Below are 26,411 nucleotides of genomic sequence, written 5' to 3' on the forward strand. Positions count from 1 at the left end.
CTTTAGAATCCTGTATCTTCATCTTTTATATGTTACTGTAGATTGACCACGCTACACACCATTTATTTGAGTCTTTGGAATCCTGTATCTTCATCTCGTATGTGTTACGGTAGATTGACCACGCTACAAAGACTTCTAGTTGTAAGTTGTTTAACACTTTATCTCCCTGGTCTGTTAGAGCCACTGACCAACATGACAGACTATGAGGCAGGAACCATGGTAACTCATGATCTTGACTCCAGTGGATCTTTGATGGTAACTCACGATCTTGACTGATCTTCCACAACTCTATAAACAACGGATTAACAGATCAAAGAATCTTATATCACATGTGTCTTGTCAGATTAAACAACCATCCGCCCACTCACCAAAACGAGTACAGTGATGAACACCCACTCACCAAAACGAGTACAGTGATGAACACCCACTCACCAAAACGAGTACAGTGCTGAACACCCACTCACCAAAACGAGTACAGTGATGAACGCCCACTCACCACAACGAGTACAGTGCTGAACACCCACTCACCAAAACGAGTACAGTGATGAACGCCCACTCACCACAACGAGTACAGTGCTGAACACCAACTCACCAAAACGAGTACAGTGCTGAACACCCACTCACCAAAACGAGTACAGTGATGAACACCCACTCACCAAAACGAGTACAGTGATGAACACCCACTCACCAAAACGAGTACAGTGATGAACACCCACTCACCAAAACGAGTACAGTGCTGAACACCCACTCACCAAAACGAGTACAGTGCTGAACACCCACTCACAAAAACGAGCACAGTGATGAACACCCACTCACCAAAACGAGTACAGTGCTGAACACCCACGCACCAAAACGAGTACAGTGATGAACACCCACTCACCAAAACGAGTACAATGATGAACACCCACTCACCAAAACGAGTACAGTGATGAACACCCACTCACCAAAACGAGTACAGTGATGAACACCCACTCACCAAAACGAGTACAGTGATGAACACCCACTCACCAAAACGAGTACAGTGCTGAACACCCACTCACCAAAACGAGTACAGTGCTGAACACCCACTCACAAAAACGAGTACAGTGATGAACACCCACTCACCAAAACGAGTACAATGATGAACACCCACTCACCAAAACGAGTACAGTGATGAAAACCCACTCACCAAAACGAATCCAGTGCTGAAAACCCACTCACCAAAACGAGTACAGTGATGAACACCCACTCACCACAACGAGTACAGTGCTGAACACCCACTCACCAAAACGAGTACAGTGATGAACACCCACTCACCAAATCGAGTACAGTGATGAGCTGTGGTAGGGTGTTAAAGATATACTCGAAACTGGCAGTATTCTTGCTTTATCTACAGTCGAATCAAATCGTCTTTATGCGTCTTGAGGCCAGATCTCATGTTCAAAATTTTAAAACACACAAAAATGATTTTTATAACCATTTTTGTGCAAGGTTGTTAACAATGTATTCTTTTGAGGTTTCAGTGCTGTTGAAGTTTCGTTATGGCAAAGATCAAAGAAGAATTTCAAATACAATCTATCAATATCCCATTTCTGTAACAAGTTGCCGGTTGCAAATTTTGTCAAAAAGTTACATTTCTATTTTTAGTAGATATTTTGAAAATTTTGTAATTGTGTATTTTTTCGCTTTGAGTAGAGCAACAGTTTTACCATTTTTTACTGAAATTGTTTTTTCCATAAATCATCACTGCGGGAGCATTTGATGACTTATCGAGCTAATTTTTGCTGTAAATCTTTTCAAGGTTCATGGTAATTAAAATATTGAGCATTAATGTATTAAATGATACACTATTTTCACTTTATTTTTAAATTTAATGGTAATTTGCGCACTTTTATTTTTTACTCTAAAATATTGAAAAATAACAAATATTTAAATGGGGCTAAAATAAAAACACGGACCCCCATTTTTCTTCCTGATTTAGAAAGAACAACCCTTTCCATATTGATATGCAAAATATCAACTAAAGTTTAATACCACTGAACTTTTTCTGTAAAGGGTTAAATTTGGCAAAAATGGCTTAAAATGGTGCATTTTGTAGCTCTGACAAAATGAAGGGGTAGGGGTAGCATATGTTGTTATTCTGAGAATAATACGAGTCTTATTAATCATAACTGATGTATTTTTAAAGAAGTCCACTTTGAAGCAAATTCCATAAACATCCATATATATCAAACACCCCATTAGCAATTTATGGCTTTAATATCTTGTGTTTATGGTCAAAACGGCAAAATTCCAATAAAATCCAATGTTTTGTCAACTAGGTATCTTTGAGTGACAATAGCTCAAAATCGAGCACATGGACATATGTTTTTTTCCCTTCCATTTTCTTTTATGGGATGAACTCCTATTTCCAATAATCTATGTGAGAAAAAAATTTAATACAAGAAACATTTGACTTCTCAGAGGAGTACATCTTTAATGGCGATGACCGCTGGTTCCTTATCAAGACACCATTCAAGAGCCTACAATGAGAATTTTGACTTCACATTTAACTGGCTGTGGATCCAATGTAAGATACTAATATTGTCTGTAACGAACTTGTTTATTTAAAAGTCATAACGTAGTCGCTTTTGATTCCCAAAAATCATCTCTTAGATGAATTATTCGGATTGGCTAGAATATTTTTTAAAAAGAAGCATGTTATGAAGCTAACACAAGAATCCTACTAGCTGTTACCCTCCCCTTTAATGTCCAGAGGCGCTGTAACTACTGTCATTAGCAACATGTTACCAAAGAATGTCGAATAAATTCAATACAACTTTTAGCATTTCACTTTTTAATACAAATGATAATACCTACGTTTCTATAGTATATTTTATAAATATATCTAAATCCCTTGATGAAATATCAATAACTTAATCTTTATAGCATAAAATATAAAGATGACCATCGTTTTTACTTTCCTAAAGTAGTATTAAAGGCCTACTAACTTTCTGAAACGACTTTTGATTTTTAAAATGGGAACATAAAACGAAAATTGATGATTTTGAATCTAAGTCATAAAAATAGAAGATAATCGTCAATACTTCACACTTATAATGAAAGTTTGCTATCATATTGCGGGTCGTATCTTGTTTTCCACTATCGCCCTAATCACCGCGCGTGCGTCAGACGGTAAAACAACGAAATTAATCTCCACTGTTAACACAAATATCGTAGGGTTGAAGAGTTGAAGCGTCATCTTCAGCCACCGATATGAATATTCTTATGTAACTATTGTTTTTAAAGAAAATTATATTTTGTTTAGGAAAGATAGTGGGCTTTAACATGTATTCTTATAAATTCCAATGTTTTTTTCCCTTTTTATGAACAACCAACTGGTGAGTTAGCCTTCGAGGTAATGTAGTATACTGTGAGAATAGCGTCCATTTCCTCTCCTGACACCATCTTCAGGACGTCAGCTGTCAACGCTCGCCACATCATAAAATATGTCAGACTCGACAGAAATATAGAGACTTTATTGGATGGCATTTCTAATGCACAAAAGAAAAAGCTGTCGTTTCCAAATTTTTTTAGCCGTGCCTCATAAAGAAGCTCACGATAGTACTAAAATATTAATCCGCGGAGTTTAGGGTCGAATGGCACGTTATAACGGAGGAAAACGAACAGAGGGGACACTTCAACACGGTAGTGTGGAGACAATTCGTCAGGTAAAATATTTATTATAACTTAACATATATTTGTCCTATATATCTATTGTTTCTGACAGACTTTGGTGATTCTGAAAAGAAACTAAACAATATACATACTGTTCAACAAAACAAAAGGTATGTATGCAATCTTCGCTTGATTCGTGTATCAATTGACATTAAAAGTGTACTAAATACCAATTACTTTATGAGATGATATTTCAGCAGATATCTACTGTATTGATTTTGTGACAATGTATAGTTTGTATTTCCTTTTGTAAGTAATGAACATATCGTATGTATTTAGCAATAATTCCTTGACCACATTCAACATTTGTTGTTTACTGTCCTATTCATATGTCAAATGTTGTCATGTCCCCGAATTTTGTAGAGAAGCAGAGAAAGTTTACTTTTAAACTAAACTGTAATACGTCAGTATTCATTACGATGACCAGGATAGTTGCATACTTTATCCACAGGGGCCAACTCAATGAAAATGGATGTTTTCATACATTTTTGTATTAGATGGATGGACTGATGAGTATTTACTAGATATTACTAAAACTAAAACAGATAGTAAATATCCCGATTTTTTAATAATTTTCAAATCTCGTTTTTTTGGAAAAAAATCACATGACTGTCATATATATACTCATCACCAAATACAAAAGTGTATGACAACATCCATTTTCATTGAGTTGGCCCCCTGTGACTTTATCCCCCTTAACCGCTACCTCCTGTCTGTTTTTAGTTGTTTTCTTCACGATGAGGAACGTTTTCTTGTTGTGTGTGCTGGTCCACGTGATCGCTGACGTCACAGCAGCCAAAGCTAAGGGTGAGCAGATGATGAAGACTGTAACACGATTATCATATATCCACGAAATGCCTTTATATATCCTATCAAATACTGTACAAGGCACTAACATACGGAAACTTCCGCACGTTTTGTCAAGAAGTAAAGATGACGTAAGAGAATGTTGAATTTTAACTTTAGAATTTAATAACGATACGTTTGACTTGACGGAGGGCTATTCTGGAATGTCCAGAATGTACCCGATGTGTTCCGTACAAAGTCGGAGACCTAACTGCTTTACAAATAAAATATTTGATGCTTAAATAATGTACATACAATAAAATTACAGAATTATGATCGACAGATATCGCTCATTGGCAGATTAATCAGCCGTGGTCAGTGTCCTTTAGGCAATTAGGATGGCCGTGACATTAATCCGGTTACGTAATAGAATGGAACTTAAAATCTTTCAGAAAAGGTATCAAAGTAAATTGCCAGAGGATATACACAGTTATCACACATATGGGGTTTTATCTCAAATGTCACAAACGTAAATATGATCAAGAATATAACCTTAGGAATGTCAAATTACACACAATAGTATTAACTGATAATTGATGTTAAAATTTAGCAACTATTAACGCAAGTTCAAAGCACTTTAAAATTTATCACAAAATTCTTTGTGATAGCACATCGCTCAAGAAATTGGGCGCTGACATATCGCTTTTGCAAGTGCTGACATTACGTTAAGATGGTCATTTATTGTTTTTTTAGCTTTTATAGTAAAAGAATATATGTGGATATCTTGATTTTTTTACGATATCCTAAGATATCCATTATACTGTCTATGATGCCGTATATAATTATGAAGTCGTGATAGTAGTAAGTCGATATATCTCTTATAATGCGGTAACACATGAGATCATGACAGTTTGATTTGTTCTATAAAATAATTGCAAATTGCGTGTACATCACTTTTGAATATCGTATTTGTGAAATGCAAGTTTTGCATGCCAGTATTTCACCAGTATTTTTTTCAATATGCAAACTTCATACATTCTTCTAAAAGATTTTTTTTCTCAAGTAGCCATAATAATCATATTATTCCTATTTCTTCAAACTTTAAACACACAGAATTATGTTTTGTACATATAACAGTAACTACGTTAAGTAAATATCTTTGATTACAAAATAATCTGAAATATTATTAATCATTGTTGTGTGTTTCTGTAGCTAAGTGTGGAGAACGTAACCATGGTGAGAAATGGACCGATTCGACTTACTCCTGTCTGAGTTACATCTGTCAGAACGGGGTCACCCATCCTCATTACACAAGTGAGTATAACATGTAGGGATTATCTACTGGAAACATTACGGGCCTAACAAAGTGAGTATACCATGTAGGGATAATCTACTGGAAACATTAGGGGCCTAATAAAGTGAGTATACCATGTAGGGATTATCTACTGGAAACATTACGGGCCTAATAAAGTGAGTATAACATGTAGGGATTATCTGCTGGAAACATTAGGGACCTAATAAAGTGAGTATAACATGTAGGGATTATCTACTGGAAACATTAGGGGCCTAATAAAGTGAGTATACCATGTAGGGATAATCTACTGGAAACATTAGGGGCCTAATAAAGTGAGTATAACATGTAGGGATTATCTACTGGAAACATTAAGGGCCTAATAAAGTGAGTATACCATGTAGGGATTATCTCCTGGAAACATTAGGGGCCTAATAAAGTGAGTATAACATGTAGGGATTATCTGCTGGAAACATTAGGGACCTAATAAAGTGAGTATAACATGTAGGGATTATCTGCTGGAAACATTAGGGACCTAATAAAGTGAGTATAACATGTAGGGATTATCTACTGGAAACATTAAGGGCCTAATAAAGTGAGTATAACATGTAGGGATTATCTACTGGAAACATTAAGGGCCTAATAAAGTGAGTATAATATGTAGGGATTATCTACTGGAAACATTACGGGCCTAATAAAGTGAGTATACCATGTAGCAATAAGGTATACATTAGGGATAATCTACTGGAAACATTAGGGGCCTAATAAAGTGAGTATACCATGTAGGGATTATCTACTGGAAACATTAGGGGCCTAATAAAGTGAGTATAACATGTAGGGATTATCTACTGGAAACATTAAGGGCCTAATAAAGTGAGTATACCATGTAGGGATAATCTACTGGAAACATTAGGGGCCTAATAAAGTGAGTATACCATGTAGGGATTATCTACTGGAAACATTACGGGCCTAATAAAGTGAGTATACCATGTAGGGATAATCTACTGGAAACATTAGGGGCCTAATAAAGTGAGTATACCATGTAGGGATTATCTACTGGAAACATTAGGGGCCTAATAAAGTGAGTATAACATGTAGGGATTATCTGCTGGAAACATTAGGGACCTAATAAAGTGAGTATAACATGTAGGGATTATCTACTGGAAACATTATGGGCCTAATAAAGTGAGTATACCATGTAGGGATTATCTACTGGAAACATTACGGGCCTAATAAAGTGAGTATACCATGTAGGGATTATCTACTGGAAACATTACGGGCCTAATAAAGTGAGTATACCATGTAGGGATTATCTACTGGAAACATTAGGGGCCTAATAAAGTGAGTATACCATGTAGGGATTATCTACTGGAAACATTAGGGGCCTAATAAAGTGAGTATAACATGTAGGGATTATCTGCTGGAAACATTAGGGACCTAATAAAGTGAGTATAACATGTAGGGATTATCTACTGGAAACATTAGGGGCCTAATAAAGTGAGTATACCATGTAGGGATTATCTACTGGAAACATTAAGGGCCTAATAAAGTGAGTATAACATGTAGGGATTATCTACTGGAAACATTAGGGGCCTAATAAAGTGAGTATACCATGTAGGGATTATCTACTGGAAACATTAGGGGCCTAATAAAGTGAGTATACCATGTAGGGATTATCTACTGGAAACATTAGGGGCCTAATAAAGTGAGTATACCATGTAGGGATAATCTACTGGAAACATTAGGGGCCTAATAAAGTGAGTATAACATATAGGGATTTTCTACTGGAAACATTAGGGACCTAATAAAGTGAGTATACCATGTAGGGATTTTCTACTGGAAACATTAGAGGCCTAATAAAGTGAGTATACCATGTAGGGATTATCTACTGGAAATGATAGGGGCCTAATAAATTGAGTATACCATGTAGGGATTTTCTACTGGAAACATTAGGGGCCTAATAAAGTGAGTATAACATGTAGGGATTATCTACTGGAAACATTAAGGGCCTAATAAAGTGAGTATACCATGTAGGGATTATCTACTGGAAACATTAGTGGCCTAAGAAAGTGAGTATACCATGAAGGGATAATCTACTGGAAACATTAGGGCCCTAATAAAGTGAGTATACCATGTAGGGATTATCTACTGGAAACATTAGGGGCCTAATAAAGTGAGTATACCATGTATGGATTATCTACTGGAAACATTACGGGCCTAATAAAGTGAATATAGCATGTAGGGATTATCAACTGGAAACATTACGGGCCTAATAAAGTGAGTATACCATGTAGGGATTATCTACTGGAAACATTATGGGCCTAATAAAGTGAGTATACCATGTAGGGATAATCTACTGGAAACATTACGGGCCTAATAAAGTGAGTATACCATGTAGGGATAATCTACTGGAAACATTACGGGCCTAATAAAGTGAGTATACCATGTAGGGATAATCTACTGGAAACATTAGGGGCCTAATAAAGTGAGTATAACATGTAGGGATTATCTACTGAAAACATTAGGGGCCTAATAAAGTGAGTATAACATGTAGGGATTATCTACTGGAAACATTATGGGCCTAAAAAGTAAGTATAACATGTAGGGATTATCTACTTGAAATATTAGGGGCCTACTAAAGTGAGTATACCATGTAGGGATTATCTACTGGAAACATTAGGGGCCTAATAAAGTGAGTATAACATGTAGGGATTATCTACTGGAAATAATAGGGGCCTAATAAAGTGAGTATACCATGTAGGGATTATCTACTGGAAACATTACGGGCCTAATAAAATGAGTATACCATGTAGGGATTTTCTACTGGAAACATTAGGGGCCTAATAAAATGAGTATACCATGTAGGGATAATCTACTGGAAACATTAGGGGCCTAATAAAATGAGTATACCATGTAGGGATTATCTACTGGAAACATTAGGGGCCTAATAAAGTCAGTATACCATGTAGGGATTATCTACTGGAAACATTACGGGCCTAATAAAGTGAGTATAACATGTAGGGGTTATCTACTGGAAACATTAAGGGCCTAATAAATTGAGTATACCATGTAGGGATTATCTACTGGAAACATTAAGGGCCTCATAAATTGAGTATACCATGTAGGGATTATCTACTGGAAACATTACGGGCCTAATAAAGTGAGTATAACATGTAGGGGTTATCTACTGGAAACATTATGGGCCTAAAAAGTAAGTATAACATGTAGGGATTATCTACTGGAAACATTAAGGGCCTAATAAAGTGAGTATACCATGTAGGGATAATCTACTGGAAACATTAAGGGCCTAATAAAGTGAGTATAACATGTAGGGATTATCTACTGGAAACATTAAGGGCCTAATAAAGTGAGTATAACATGTAGGGATTATCTGCTGGAAACATTACGGGCCTAATAAAGTGAGTATACCATGTAGGGATAATCTACTGGAAACATTAGGGGCCTAATAAAGTAAGTATAACATGTAGGGATTATCTACTGGAAACATTATGGGCCTAAAAAGTAAGTATAACATGTAGGGATTATCTACTTGAAATATTAGGGGCCTACTAAAGTGAGTATACCATGTAGGGATAATCTACTGGAAACATTACGGGCCTAATAAAGTGAGTATACCATGTAGGGATAATCTACTGGAAACATTATGGGCCTAATAAAGTGAATATACCATGTAGGGATTATCTACTGGAAATATTAGGGGCCTAATAAAGTGAATATACCATGTAGGGATTATCTACTGGAAATATTAGGGGCCTAATAAAGTGAGTATAACATGTAGGGATTATCTACTGGAAATATTAGGGGCCTAATAAAGTGAGTATAACATGTAGGGATTATCTACTGGAAACATTAGGGGCCTAATAAAGTGAATATACCATGTAGGGATTATCTACTGGAAACATTAGGGGCCTAATAAAGTGAGTATAACATGTAGGGATTATCTACTGGAAATATTAGGGGCCTAATAAAGTGAGTATAACATGTAGGGATTATCTACTGGAAATATTAGGGGCCTACTAAAGTGAGTATAACATGTAGGGATTATCTGCTGGAAACATTAGGGACCTAATAAAGTGAGTATACCATGTAGGGATTATCTACTGGAAACATTAGGGGCCTAATAAAGTGAGTATAACATGTAGGGATTATCTACTGGAAACAAATATATTTGTTCTTTTTGCATTAAAATTTCACTTGGATGACGTATTCTGCAACATCTGGGTGCAATATGCACTAAATGTCAATTTAAACATTAAAACATGTTTATTGATATATGTTGGCATTTTATTGTTTTCAATAAAGAAAATCGTTTATTGATATTTGTTGGCATTTTATTGTTTTCAATAAAGGAAATCCTCTTATCCTAATCGCTATAAGTTTTTATGAGTGTTGCAGGAGTGACATATTCTAAGAGTCCCCTCTTATTTTGGTATATAGAGATTTTAATTAAGAATTGTGTATTGACGGTACCATATGTGTAACTTTGTAACATAATGTGAATGTAGCCATGACTCGTGTTTGTTTACCAAACGTCATCTCTGTTTAATAAAGATATACTTATTCTGTCGGTAACTGTACAAAACAATTAAAACTACAAGGGATTCATTTATGATTAAAGCATATCTTGTGTATTATATCCAGCAGATATCACTATTTTGATACATTTCCATAAATTGATCAGGTATTCTTTTTAAAAACTATACGTGTAAACCAAAATTGCATTCCATGAAGATGTCATTATTTTCTATAGCTTATCGTAATATCAGTGTCATAAAATCATTAAAAAAATTTTTCAACATTTAGATAAAAAAGTGCCTCGACAAGTCGCTTAATTAAATTAATTAGTGTAATTCCAAAAATAATTTTCGCTATTCAATCAAAACACTGTTTGGTACTGTCTAGTAATAAAGTCAGTTTTGCAAACGAAAATAATGATATTGACACTAGCGTTATAACGCAGAATAAAGATTGATATGATAAAGATAATATAATCATATATATATATATATATATTTAGATAAAAGGAGGGTATAGCTCCGGAAGAGGAAGCGTCCAATGCTTTCTCAACGGATTTTGCCAACCATACCAAGGTCAAATGAAATCGGTGATGACAGTAGGGTTTCTTGACTTAAGGAAGTACACCTCTGAGAAGTCAAAATTTTCTTGTATTAAACTTTTTTTCTCGTATAGATTTTTGGAAAAAGGAGTTAATACCATAAAAGAAAATGGAAGAAAAAACATTTGTTCGTGTGCTCGTTTTTGAGCTTTTGTCACTCAAAGACACCTAGTTGACAAAATATTGGATTTAATGGGAATTTTGCCGTTTTGACCATATAAGATAGATATTAAAGCCATAATTTCCTAACGAGGTGTTAGATATGTATGAACGTTTGTAGAATTCATTTTCTAGTAGTCTTCTTTAAAAATATACCAGTTTTGATCAATTTGACTAATATTTTTTCTCAGAAAACAACATATGCTACCCCTACCCCTTAATTTTGTGCTACCAAACGCACCATTTTCAGCCATTTTTGCCAAATTTAACCCTTTATAGAAAAAGTTCTGGTATTAAACTTTTGTTATTATTTTGCATATCAATAGGGAAACGGTTGTTCTTTCTAAATCAGGAAGAAAAAATGGGAGTCCGTGTGCTAACGTTTTTGCCCCATTTGAATTTTTGTTATTTTTCAGTATTTTAGAGTAAAAAATAAAAGTGCCCAAATTACCATTAAATGTAAAAATAAAGTCACAAAAGTGTATCGTTTCACATATTAATGCTCAATATTTTAATTACTACGAACCTAGTAACAATTTGCAGCAAAAATTAGCTAAATACAGCTTACAATGCTGGCGCAGTAATGATTTAAGTAAAAACAATTTCAGTACAAAATGGTAAAACTGTGGCTCTACTTGAAGCAAAAAAAAGACACAATTTCAAAATGGCCGCCAAATGGGCCATTTCTTAAAATCCCCGTATGAAAAAATCTGCTAAAAAAAGAAATGTATTTTTTTGACAAAATTTGCATCTGGCAACTTGCTACAGATGCTGATAAATTATATTTGAAAATCTCATAACTTCTTTGGTCTATGTTGAAACGAGACTTCAACGGGACTGAAACCTCAGAAGAATACATCCTTAATATGAAGCATTAAATATGCATCCGACTTGAATATTGCATAAACTGTTTTTATTCAATTTGAATAATATACACATCCTTATTATCACAAAGTTTGATATGAATATTGAACGGAGTGGTTATAAGGATCTGTATTTCAATCAGATTGGTTTTAATTTTGACATTAAGCCATGCCTACGTTCCAGGTTGCTTTAAGAACAAGAAGTGTTACGATGTCGGTCAGAAGTGGCAGAATGAGTGCAGCAGCTTCGAGTGTGTGTCGTATACCAAGGACGGTTTGACCTACTTCGAAACCAAACTGGACATGAGTAAGAATAAATATGAAACCATAAGTGGAATTACGTCAAATAAAATAAAATGAAAAAGAACTCGATAGTGAAATCAATAGTTAAATGTGGCTAAAGGTGAGACAGTATGGATATAGGATATATCTCATATAGTATATAAGATATCTTAATAAATTTTCTATATAAGATATCTTATATCATATGTAAGATATCTCAATTAATATATAAGATATCTTATATAATTGAAATATCGTTGTTATTTAAATATCTGATATAGGATGAGATTTCGTAGCATTTAAAACAAACTTATTTCTCCCTCGAGCATCACAATGGCGGAGATGGCGCTGAAAGGGAGAATCTAGCGCTGTTTGGTTGCATTCAACGATGTATTAAAAACGCAGAAGCAGTTATTCCCATTACTCTAGTTGTCGGTAACATATAGGCAATACATACTTTTGTCTCGTTCAACCAAACGCTTAATACTGGCGCAGCATGCGAACCAACAAGATATTTCGGGTAGGGAGACTTCATTTTTGGGTCTTTTTTCAAATCTCGTTCCTATATAAGATATCTTATATAGCAACGATATTTCAATTATATAAGATATCTTATATATTATATAAGATATCTTATATCTTATATAAGATATCTTATATAGGATTCATTAAAATTTTATATCAGATATCTCATATATTAAATAAGATATCTTATATACATTATATTTGATAAGATATCTTATATGCTATACGAAATATCTCATATACTATATAGATATCTTATATCGCAATCAAGATATCTTATATATATGCATTGAAATTAAGGAACCACACTGCTCTTTGAATGAATGTCATTTTGGCTTGCCATAGGAAAGGGAAATATCTCTTTACAGAATAAACGGAAAATGTTATATGTGCTTTTATACAGTAGTTTGTGAATCGTTTCAGAGTGCACAGCCGGAATGAAAGGTACCAAGTACATTTGTAAGGCTAACGGTGAGAAGTGGAAAGATGGTTGTGATTTCAAACGTTGTGAAGTAAAAAAAACCGAAAAGTCGCAGTACATGGCTCAGGTCATCAACGTTAAAACTGGTAGGTTATTCCGTCACTCATACAACAGGAACGTTAAACTGTCACTTATAAAACAGGTAGGTTATACTGTCACTCATAAAACAGGTACGTTATACTGACATTTGTAAAACAGGTACGTTATACTGACACTTATAAAACAGGTACGTTATACTGACACTTATAAAACAGGTACGTTATACTGTCACTTATAAAACAGGTACGTTATACTGACACTTATAAAACAGGTACGTTATACTGACACTTATAAAACAGGTACGTTATACTGACATTTGTAAAACAGGTACGTTATACTGACACTTATAAAACAGGTACGTTATACTGACACTTATAAAACAGGTACGTTATACTGACATTTGTAAAACAGGTACGTTATACTGACACTTATAAAACAGGTACGTTATACTGACACTTATAAAACAGGTACGTTATACTGACACTTATAAAACAGGTACGTTATACTGACACTTACAACACAGGTACGTTATACTGACACTCATAAAACAGGTACGTTATACTGACACTCATAAAACAGGTACGTTATACTGACACTCATAAAACAGGTACGTTATAATGACACTCATACAACAGGTACGTTATACTGACACTCATAAAACAGGTACGTTATACTGACACTTATAAAACAGGTACGTTATACTGACACTTATAAAACAGGTACGTTATACTGACATTTGTAAAACAGGTACGTTATACTGACACTTATAAAACAGGTACGTTATACTGACACTTATAAAACAGGTACGTTATACTGACACTTATAAAACAGGTACGTTATACTGACACTTACAACACAGGTACGTTATACTGGCACTCATAAAACAGGTACGTTATACTGACACTCATAAAACAGGTACGTTATACTGACACTCATAAAACAGGTACGTTATAATGACACTCATACAACAGGTACGTTATACTGACACTCATAAAACAGGTACGTTATACTGACACTCATAAAACAGGTACGTTATACTGACACTCATACAACAGGTACGTTATACTGTCACTCATAAAACAGGTACGTTATACTGACACTTATAAAACAGGTACGTTATACTGACATTTGTAAAACAGGTACGTTATACTGACACTTATAAAACAGGTACGTTATACTGACACTTATAAAACAGGTACGTTATACTGTCACTCATAAAACAGGTACGTTATACTGACACTTATAAAACAGGTACGTTATACTGTCACTCATAAAACAGGTACGTTATACTGACACTTATAAAACAGGTACGTTATACTGACACTTATAAAACAGGTACGTTATACTGACACTTATAAAACAGGTACGTTATACTGACACTTATAAAACAGGTACGTTATACTGACACTTATAAAACAGGTACGTTATACTGACACTTATAAAACAGGTACGTTATACTGACACTTACAACACAGGTACGTTATACTGACACTCATAAAACAGGTACGTTATACTGACACTCATAAAACAGGTACGTTATACTGACACTCATAAAACAGGTACGTTATACTGACACTCATAAAACAGGTACGTTATAATGACACTCATACAACAGGTACGTTATACTGACACTCATAAAACAGGTACGTTATACTGACACTTATAAAACAGGTACGTTATACTGACACTCATACAACAGGTACGTTATACTGTCACTCATAAAACAGGTACGTTATACTGACACTTATAAAACAGGTACGTTATACTGACATTTGTAAAACAGGTACGTTATACTGACACTTATAAAACAGGTACGTTATACTGACACTTATAAAACAGGTACGTTATACTGTCACTCATAAAACAGGTACGTTATACTGACACTTATAAAACAGGTACGTTATACTGTCACTCATAAAACAGGTACGTTATACTGACACTTATAAAATAGGTACGTTATACTGACACTTATAAAACAGGTACGTTATACTGACACTCATACAACAGGTACGTTATACTGTCACTCATAAAACAGGTACGTTATACTGACACTTATAAAACAGGTACGTTATACTGACACTTATAGAACAGGTACGTTATACTGTCACTCATAAAACAGGTACGTTATACTGACACTTATAAAACAGGTACGTTATACTGACACTTATAAAACAGGTACGTTATACTGACACTCATACAACAGGTACGTTATACTGTCACTCATAAAACAGGTACGTTATACTGACACTTATAAAACAGGTACGTTATACTGTCACTCATAAAACAGGTACGTTATACTGTCACTCATAAAACAGGTACGTTATACTGACACTCATAAAACAGGTACCAGAAATGAGACATCTGCGGTATCCACACATTAACTATCACAAGTTAAAACATTTGTTTTATCTTTAGAACGCATGGAAACTTATAAAGGCTGTCGTCTCATTAGCAAGATATCTGTTGCGAAGAAGCTGGCAGTTTCATCTGGTTGATTGGCGATATAACGTTGTGGTACCTTATTTTTTCATGATGATATAAAAATCCACAATATGGTAGCCACGGTCGCTGGGCTGTTCAGGTGTGTCGACATTTACAACGATTCTCCTCCATCTTGATCTCTTCTTCGAAACTCAGGGGTTGTGTTTTTTCTCCGGGTACTTCAAAATTTCTTCACAATATGGCTCGACTTTGCTGGGCATAAAAACTGAAATAAATTCGAACCAAATATCTAAGTAATTAGTCATGTTAATCTCGGATGTAAAACTGATGAAACCAGAACAGTGGCCTAATAGATGATAATTATAGATATAGTTATCTGGCGTAAGTATTTTTGATGCGTAAGTTTCCATCACTTCTCATATATAAGATGATTATTTTTTTTGCTGCAAGGGATTGTCAAGTAAAGGATAAGTGTTTTTTCGCGATAATTATTGCCATACATACTGCTGATTCATTAATCTGCTAGCTCATTCAATTTTGTGGATATTTTTATTTGAAATCGGTGAATATTATATTTAGCGAGCATTTATATATATGTACAATGATGACGGGATGGATCTCGTCAATCAAAACAAAAACACATAAAGTCATTAATAGTCATTGATATACAGGATGTAAAGCCGGAAAGAAATGTTACTACGATGGACAAACGTGGTTTAAGGATTGTGTGTGGAACACGTGTAAAGTAACCTCTCTCTACGCCAAGACTGTCAGCGTCCCAGGTACGCTATTGCTGCTGGTTTGGAGTATATAAATGTTCGATCCATTAAATGTTCGCTAAAAATATTGTTTAAAAAGAAGTCACGAATAAATAAACAAATAAATCGACACTTATTTATTGTCGAACACAAAACCACTCATTTAAAATCTACTACGTGTATAATTTTCAAGTAGTTTGTAATTGCTCGTTAAAACATGTAACGATTAAGCATTACTTAAAATGGACCATAAATTACGACTATTTTTGCATAATGAAAATATTAATTTCATTTAAAAATGTTTAATCTCCATTTTTTGCCCTAGCCTTATGAGACACTCGACGTTTCTCACCTTTTCTTTTTAACATTTAGGATGTAAGTACAATAGGAAGTGTTACAAGATCGGAGATTTTAGATCATACAAAGACAGTGCTGGCTGCTACAAATACATGTGCGAAAGGGTCGGTCAGGAGGTTGGATGGTCACTCAGTTCGGCCGGTCAGTATATTGTCATGCTATGAAATTGTATATCACTTTAATCACACTCGTCCCCATAGATGGACGCACGCATAAATGTGGTTTAACGGATGAAGCCTAAAAAACAACATTTCAAATGTCGACCTTATTATGATTTGATGGTGTCATTTATCTAAATGCAATTAAGGTGTTCATCAAAGCTACCTTTCATTACAATTAAGGTGTCCATCAAAGCTACCTTTCATTACAATTAAGGTGTCCATCAAAGCTACCTTTCATTACAATTAAGGTGTCCATCAAAGCTACCTTTCATTACAATTAAGGTGTTCATCAAAGCTACCTTTCATTACAATTTAGTCCAATAGAATTAAATCATAATCTCAATTAGGAATCAGACAAATGAATTTACTTTTGTAGCAAGAACTTAATTTTGACTATTGTTGTCTTATTTTCTCTTCATTAGCCTGCAGATACAAGGGAAAGTGCAAAGACTCCCAGTCGACCTGGAGAGTAGCATCCTCGTGTATGGAACAAAAATGTGTCAGCACCATTAGCAAAGACCAAGCGAAATTGTCGATAGAGGAGACGCCATACGGTAGGTACCATTAATACAGGTACGGATTAGTATGTATTTGGGCTAGATTCCTAGCCGAAGGCACGAATAAAGATGATCCTAGTTTCTAGTAGTTAAGTTGTTGGGATTATTTAACAAAGATCTTTCATTACACTACGTTAAGATTTCTATCTGGATACTTCAAAATTTAAGTTAGCTCAGAAGTGGTTATTTCATAAAGTACTCCCCGTGGCTAACAATGAAAAGTTTCAGCCACTTCTGAGGGCAAACTTGTCGAGACTGGCATTTCCGCGCAGCAAGGAATGCATTCAATTTCGGAACAAAAAGAAATCACATGGGGCAAGGTCTTGAGCAGGAGCATTGTCAAGTAGAAGACGGACAGTAAAAACTAGTGAACAGGACTTTTTTTTTTCTTTCTTCTTTTTTTAGCACTCAGAGATGAGACATCAGACATGTCAGACGTTTTCAGTGTCGTCAGCATCGTATTTGTCTAAACCCTAAGTACCAATACATTTACTCTCGTCCGTCATTCGCACCCTTTTTGCATATGATTAAGACTCTTCTCCCGTCACTTTCAGATCTCATAAGCTATTTAACTCAAACTTTTTATTGGTATCAGTTATTACATAACCAAATATCTTTATTCAAATATTCTTCCTTTCACTCCTATTTTTTTCTTTTCACTTCAACCCTTTCATTAGCAATTACGTCATACAAATATTCTTCTTTTCAATATTCTCTTTTTTTCACTTTCACTCATGTTTTCTCTCTCGCGTTTATATCCAGAGTTCATACCTACTCATACATAAACACATACTTCCATGCTTAAACCAACTAAGTTACTCTATACACAAATATGTACCTTACATACAATATTCCCACTATTTTTTATCGTTTTTCTTTCTTTTTTTCTTCTTTTTTTCGCATTTATTCCCCTTTTGTATTGTTAAATGTTTCGATGTGTTGACCTTGAAAATTTGCTTTTCTGTCTTTAGTTTCTTTTCATCATAGTGCTTTTCGTCGTTCTTTTATTTCATTTCTATGTGACCTTTTAGTACAATGTAGCCAATGGTGGATCTTGCCATATTCGGCTAATATGATATGAAAAGTATGATTAACGAGTTAAGAAAATCATCCAGTAAAACTGATGGGCGAAGTGCAAGAGTGATTGGACGATCCCCTACCGACAGATTGCACTTCCTCCAACATTCTACTCATGGCATATTAATTTGTGTTACATATAAATATAACATTACATTGTATGTACATACACAGTATGTATCAAGGCCTAATGCAGGTAGAAGCTAGAGGGTCAAATATCCCCCTTCATAGGTATATATATAGTTACAATATTCTCTAATAAATTAATATAACTAAATCCCTACTCTTAATCTCAATATAACATATTTAAGCAGTCCGTTCCGTGCGATTTTTGTAGTATGACTTAGGACCCTTAGTTCGTTTTCAAATATTGTTTTTACATTAACATTTTTACGTTTTTGATCACTGGTATGAAATGCCTTATAAATTGAGTATCCTATTAATGTTAACAATATATTGGTTTCGTAGTGGGCTGATTGATTAATTTTTATCCAGTTACGATATATTTTAATTTCTTCAAATTTGCTGTGTATCCAAATGAATTAATTGATTCTTCTATATTACTCCAAAATTCGTCAAAGTATTTGCATTCAATGAAATAGTGAAGATAGTTTTCTTCTACGTGACATACATTACAAAGATTACTTTCCTCAATCTTCCATTGTTTTAAGTGTGTTTTAGATGGTATAATATTATGATATAGTTTCCATCTAAATATCTTATGTTGATTATCTTTTAATTGACTGAAAATAAATTTCATAAGATCTAAACATGGTTGTGTATATTCAATATTAAAGTCTCTTTTCCATAATTCATTAGTTATAGGGAGAATGAATTTGTTTGAAATGCCTATCTCATATATTTCTCTATTTTTTTAGACTTGAAATTTCGATGAGGCATGGGTATTTTTTTGAAACAGGGTATATTTTGCTTGATGATTTAATGCTGTTTTTACTGAGTTTTCACTGATTAATTTTATTTTCCATTCCGCTGGGATTGCTTTCTTTATTTGAGTTCACTAATCCAGTTTCGTTTATCCAATAATTTCGTGTAAATAATAACTTCGTCTATCCTCATTTCTTCATTAAGGATATCGTCAACTGTTATTAGTCCACTATCTGCCCAATTTTTGTTAATTAGCACTTTATTATTTAATTTCATATTTTTGTTCCCCCAGATAATTTCTTTTCGAATATCCGCATAGTTTAAGCACTGTTTTTTTTTACTACCTCCTCCTAATTTCAACCACGAATTCAAAATTGATTGATAGAAGTCAGGAAAATTCATATGTTCAGGAATATTATTTATGTTTCCGATGTTCAGGAACAGGACTTTAAAACCAGTGGCAGGGCATCGTTTATGATATTACTTTTTCAGTTTCTTCAGTACTACGTCTCTGTAGTACTTTCAGGAGATGTGTTTTTCTTTACATCAACACTTTTATTGCGACTCCTTCACCAGGGAAGAATATTGCATAAAATTGTCTTTGTCCTCAAAGAACATTTTGCAATTATTGGGCGTTTGCTGTGTTTAGTGACCCAGATCTTATTGCTAACCTTTCTGACGGTTCAGAATTATGGTCACGGGTTTCATCACCTAAGACGGCATTGTTAAACTGCTTTTTGTCATATTTTGGAAGCATATTTGTGACCACTTCAACCTCTTTTGCTCATCAGTAAACAAATATGGCTCTTATCTAACAGAAATCTTTCGGACTTTCAAATGCTTCTTCAAAATAAGATGAACCGTTGATACTCGTACAGTATCATGAACTGTAAACTTTGTATCTCCTTCAATGATTTCCTTTATTTTGGAAATGATTTATTTAAGAGATGCAGATTTTGGCCTACCTGATTTCGGTACCTATATGGTGGACTCCAGACCAGACTCAAATTTCTTTTTTCACCACCGAACAGTGTCATAAGACAAACAAGAAGGTCCAAAAGTAGTAGAAATTTCAGTCATCAGCTTCTTCAAAGAACAACCATGTTTTGAGTTAGCCTTGATGTAAAATTTCATCTTTTTTTTGACGTTTCTACCAATCATTTTTACTGCAGTGGTCAATGACTGCGTGTATTCATACACTGTTGTGTAGGTCTTGAATAACTCTATAGTATTGGATTTTTTATCGTACATCACACAGATTTAGAATCTGTATTACATAACAATTGGTTCTTGATTTTCTGACCGCAATTCGCATCTGCATGTATTTGTATGTGTTTGTAATGTCAATTTGTTTTTGTTTACATTCGTTGTAATTGTGTTTGATGTTTTAGGTTGTAAAGAAGGAAAAACATGTAAAGCTATTGGAAGTACATGGATGGACAGTAAATGTTCCGTACACAAGTGTAGTTTGAAATACGGCGTTGCATATAACGACATTGTCAGGACTGGTAAGACATATCAATGTTATGATTACAAATCATTTCCTTTTGCATACTTTGTCATAACGGTAAATAGCATTTTCGCGTGATATATAAGCATGATTTATCTCAACGAAAATGTTGAATACATATAAGTGGAAGTAGCGAAGCATATACCGGAAAACTTGTGTAATTTTTGTGCAAATTATATTGATATAGAATGCTTTAAAATTTTACTGGGGAAATCGTCCATTCCCAAAGCTGTTGATCTTTGAATGTTGAAGTTTCGCTTTGTAATATGGTAGCTCTTTATATTATAAAATGTTTTTTTTAATGATTGTAAGTTTTGCATCAAGAATATTAAAGCTGTTATATTCTGTTAAATTGACCCCTCTTCAGCTATCTGTTGAGGAGAATTATATTTCTCAGACACGTTTTAATCAATCAGACATTATCAATTTTGATTAATAAAACCAAATCTGTATTTGCTAATTTTGTCATACTATATGCCTTACCTAGTCGGTAGTAACTTTTGTGGGGATGTTGCGGGTCAATATTGATATCATCGTGTATTTCCGTAAGTGTACTACCCTATATCCGGTTATTTATGTGTACTACCCTGTAGCTGGTTATTTATGTGTACTACTCTATAGCCGGTTATTTATATGTACTACCTTATAGCCGGTTATTAATGTACACTACCCTATAGCCGGTTATTTATATGTACTACCCTATAGCCGGTTATTTATGTGTACTACCCTATGGCTGGTTATTTATGTGTACTACCCTATAGCTGGTTATTTATGTGTACTACCCTATAGCCGGTTATTTATGTGTACTACCCTATAGCTGGTTATTTATGTGTACTACCCTATAGCTGGTTATTTATGTGTACTACCCTATAGCTGGTTATTTATGTGTACTACCCTATAGCTGGTTATTTATGTGTACTACCCTATAGCCGGTTATTTATGTGTACTACCCTATAGCCGGTTATTTATGTGTACTACCCTAAAGCCGGTTATTATGTGTACTACCCTATAGCGGTTATTTATGTGTACTACCCTATAGCTGGTTATTTATGTGTACTACCTATAGCTGGTTATTTATGTGTACTACCCTATAGCTGGTTATTTATGTGTACTACCCTATAGCCGGTTATTTATGTGTACTACCCTATAGCCGGTTATTTATGTGTACTACCTATAGCCGGTTATTTATGTGTACTACCTAACCCTATAGCTGGTTATTTATGTGTACTACCCTATAGCTGGTTATTTATGTGTACTACCCTATAGCTGGTTATTTATTTTATGTGTACTACCCTATAGCTGGTTATTTATGTGTACTACCTACCCTATAGCTGGTTATTTATGTGTACTACCCTATAGCCGGTTATTTATGTGTACTACGCTATAGCTGGTTATTTATGTGTACTACCCTATAGCCGGTTATTTATGTGTACTACCCTATAGCTGGTTATTTATGTGTGTACTACCCTATAACTGGTTATTTATGTGTACTACTCTATAGCTGGTTATTTATGTGTACTACTACCCTATAGCTGGTTATTTATGTGTACTACCCTATAGCCGGTTATTTATGTGTACTACTCTATAGCCGGTTATTTATGTGTACTACCCTATAGCCGGTTATTTATGTGTACTACCCTATAGCCGGTTATTTATGTGTACTACCCTATAGCTGGTTATTTATGTGTACTACCCTATAGCTGGTTATTTATGTGTACTACCCTATAGCTGGTTATTTATGTGTACTACCCTATAGCCGGTTATTTATGTGTACTACCCTATAGCCGGTTATTTATGTGTACTACCCTATAGCCGGTTATTTATGTGTACTACCCTATAGCCGGTTATTTATTGTGTACTACCCTATAGCCGGTTATTTATGTGTACTACCCTATAGCTTGTTATTTATGTGTACTACCCTATAGCCGGTTATTTATGTGTACTACCTATAGCCGGTTATTTATGTGTACTACCTATTTATTTATGTGTACTACCCTATAGCTGGTTATTTATGTGTACTACCCTATAGCTGGTTATTTATGTGTACTACCCTATAGCCGGTTATTTATGTGTACTACCCTATAGCCGGTTATTTATGTGTACTACCCTATAGCCGGTTATTTATGTGTACTACCCTATAGCCGGTTATTTATGTGTACTACCCTATAGCCGGTTATTTATGTGTACTACCCTATAGCCGGTTATTTATGTGTACTACCCTATAGCTGGTTATTTATGTGTACTACCCTATAGCTGGTTATTTATGTGTACTACCCTATAGCGGTTATTTATGTGTACTACCCTATAGCCGGTTATTTATGTGTACTACCCTATAGCCGGTTATTTATGTGTACTACCCTATAGCCGGTTATTTATGTGTACTACCCTATAGCTGGTTATTTATGTGTACTACCCTATAGCCGGTTATTTATGTGTACTACCCTATAGCCGGTTATTTATGTGTACTTCTCTATAGCTGTTATTTATGTGTACTACCTATAGCCGGTTATTTATGTGTACTACCCTATAGCTGGTTATTTATGTGTACTACCCTATAGCGGTTATTTATGTGTACTACCCTATAGCCGGTTATTTATGTGTACTACCCTATAGCCGGTTATTTATGTGTACTACCCTATAGCCGGTTATTTATGTGTACTACCCTATAGCGGTTATTTATGTGTACTACCCTATAGCCGGTTATTTATGTGTACTACCCTATAGCCGTTATTTATGTGTACTACCCTATAGCCGGCGTTATTTATGTGTACTACCTATAGCCGGTTATTTATGTGTACTACCCTATAGCCTGGTTATTTATGTGTACTACCCTATAGCTGGTTATTTATGTGTACTACCCTATAGCCGGTTATTTATGTGTACTACCCTATAGCCGGTTATTTATGTGTACTACCCTATAGCCGGTTATTTATGTGTACTACCCTATAGCTGGTTATTTATGTGTACTACCCTATAGCCGGTTATTTATGTGTACTACCCTATAGCTGGTTATTTATGTGTACTACCCTATAGCCGGTTATTTATGTGTACTACCCTATAGCTGGTTATTTATGTGTACTACTACCTATAGCCGGTTATTTTATGTGTACTACCCTATAGCCGGTTATTTATGTGTACTACCCTATAGCTGGTTATTTATATGTGTACTACCCTATAGCCGGTTATTTATGTGTACTACCCTATAGCCGGTTATTTATGTGTACTACCCTATAGCCGGTTATTTATGTGTACTACCCTATAGCCGGTTATTTATGTGTACTACCCTATAGCTTGTTATTTATGTGTACTACCCTATAGCCGGTTATTTATGTGTACTACCCTATAGCTGGTTATTTATGTGTACTACCCTATAGCCGGTTATTTATGTGTACTACCCTATAGCCGGTTATTTATGTGTACTACCCTATAGCCGGTTATTTATGTGTACTACCCTATAGCCGGTTATTTATGTGTACTACCCTATAGCCGGTTATTTATGTGTACTACTCTATAGCTTGTTATTTATGTGTACTACCCTATAGCCGGTTATTTATGTGTACTACCCTATAGCCGGTTATTTATGTGTACTACCCTATAGCCGGTTATTTATGTGTACTACCCTATAGCCGGTTATTTATGTGTACTACCTATAGCGGTTATTTATGTGTACTACCTTAGCCGGTTATTTATGTGTACTACCCTATAGCCGGTTATTTATGTGTACTACCCTATAGCCGGTTATTTATGTGTACTACCCTATAGCCGGTTATTTATGTGTACTACCTATAGCCGGTTATTTATGTGTACTACCCTATAGCCGGTTATTTATGTGTACTACCCTATAGCCGGTTATTTATGTGTACTACCCTATAGCCGGTTATTTATGTGTACTACCCTATAGCCGGTTATTTATGTGTACTTACTACCTACTATAGCCGGTTATTTATGTGTACTACCCTATAGCCGGTTATTTATGGACTCCTATACGTTATTTATGTGTACTACCTATAGCCGGTTATTTATGTGTACTACCTATAGCCGGTTATTATGTGTACTACCTATAGCTTGTTATTTATGTGTACTACGCTATAGCCGGTTATTTATGTGTACTACCCTATAGCGGTTATTTATGTGTACTACCCTATAGCGTTATTTATGTGTACACTATAGCGTTATTTATGTGTACTACCCTATAGCCGGTTATTTATGTGTACTACCCTATAGCGGTTATTTATGTGTACTACCTATAGTACCGGTTATTTATGTGTACTACCTTAGCGTTATTTAGTTACTACCCTATAGCCGGTTATTTATATGTATTACCCTATAGCCGGTTATTTATGTGTACTACTCTATAGCCGGTTATATATATGTACTACCCTATAGTCGGTTATTTATGTGTACTACCCTATAGCCGGTTATTTATGTGTACTACTCTATAGCCGGTTATTTATATGTACTACCCTTTAGCCGGTTATTTATTTGTACTTCCCTATAGCCGGTTATTTATATGTACTACCCTATGGCTGGTTATTTATGTGTACTACCCTATAGCCGGTTATGTTTAATGTTCGCGATCTGGCTTCCAAGGTCTATATAAATCAATCATTTATCAATATTTCCTGTCAAATTATCCATGTAGTAGTTTAAATTCTCAAAATCAAGTCATTTGAAAATACCAAATAGTTGACAAATAAAACATAGAGATAAATAATTTTGTGCATCTATAACATCTGCAGGCTTGTTTTTGTCTTTTGTAGTTTGCACAGACAGGAAAGGGGTGTGCAAGGACTGGAATTCCGGCAGTTTTGAAGGTTTAGTCAATAAGGATGGAAAGAAGGCAGTTTTCAAGAACTGCAAATGCCAGAAAGATGGTTCACAAGGGTCTAAGATGACCTGCACAGAAAAGTCAAAGCAGTAGTTTCTAAAAAAATCGGAAACGTTACACGCCTCCCTATGTCCATCTAATGCCCCCTTGGAGTGTTAAGCTTTAAATGCATATTTCTGACAAATTGATTTAAAATATATGCATGCTATACATTGTATTTGTATTGAATACGGTGATGTTTTGTGGTCAGTGTTATGAAATCCTGTAAATATAAGCAAAACTAGCGCTGAATATCCCGCATGTGGATGATACTTTCCTTGTTTTGTCTCGTCCTTGTGTTCTGTCTGAAATTAAATTATTTCTCGAGTATTGTGTTTCATTTTATATGAAAAAGAATGTCGTAGTTGGCGGATATTACGCCAAAATGTTTTTTTCCCAAAAGGTGAGACAACGGAATTGTAAATTCATTTTAAAATTACATCAAGAGGTTCTGATTACCATAAAGTGCCAGCGTGTAAAAGAGGAATGAGCTGCAGTCACAATCCAACTGAAGATTAACGCGTTTGTGGAGCAACCT

The 26,411-nt window shown here is 34.8% G+C and overlaps 1 protein-coding gene across 1 annotated transcript; it reads left to right on the forward strand.

Moving 5' to 3' along the window:
• Positions 1–3,573: 3,573 nt before the first annotated feature.
• On the forward strand, positions 3,574–26,201 carry LOC138316316 (uncharacterized). The gene is made up of 10 exons (XM_069257976.1): positions 3,574–3,689; positions 4,420–4,503; positions 5,695–5,796; positions 12,117–12,239; positions 13,163–13,306; positions 16,373–16,483; positions 16,832–16,957; positions 17,400–17,531; positions 20,888–21,004; positions 25,767–26,201. The coding sequence occupies exons 2-10, from the start codon at positions 4,434–4,436 to the stop codon at positions 25,925–25,927; spliced, it is 1,086 nt and encodes a 361-aa protein (XP_069114077.1). The 5' UTR covers positions 3,574–3,689; positions 4,420–4,433; the 3' UTR covers positions 25,928–26,201.
• The last annotated feature ends 210 nt before the right edge of the window (positions 26,202–26,411 follow it).

Source organism: Argopecten irradians, chromosome 2 (assembly GCF_041381155.1).
Source record: "Argopecten irradians isolate NY chromosome 2, Ai_NY, whole genome shotgun sequence".
Classification (NCBI taxonomy): Eukaryota; Metazoa; Mollusca; class Bivalvia; order Pectinida; family Pectinidae; genus Argopecten; species Argopecten irradians.

Coding starts and splice junctions, on each gene's coding strand:
- LOC138316316 (XM_069257976.1), top strand. CDS start 4,434: ATGAGGAACGTTTTCTTGTTGTGTGTGCTGGTCCACGTGATCGCTGAC. Junction 12,240..13,162: donor CGAAACCAAACTGGACATGA/GTAAGAATAAAT, acceptor GAATCGTTTCAG/AGTGCACAGCCGGAATGAAA. Junction 16,484..16,831: donor CAAGACTGTCAGCGTCCCAG/GTACGCTATTGC, acceptor TTTAACATTTAG/GATGTAAGTACAATAGGAAG.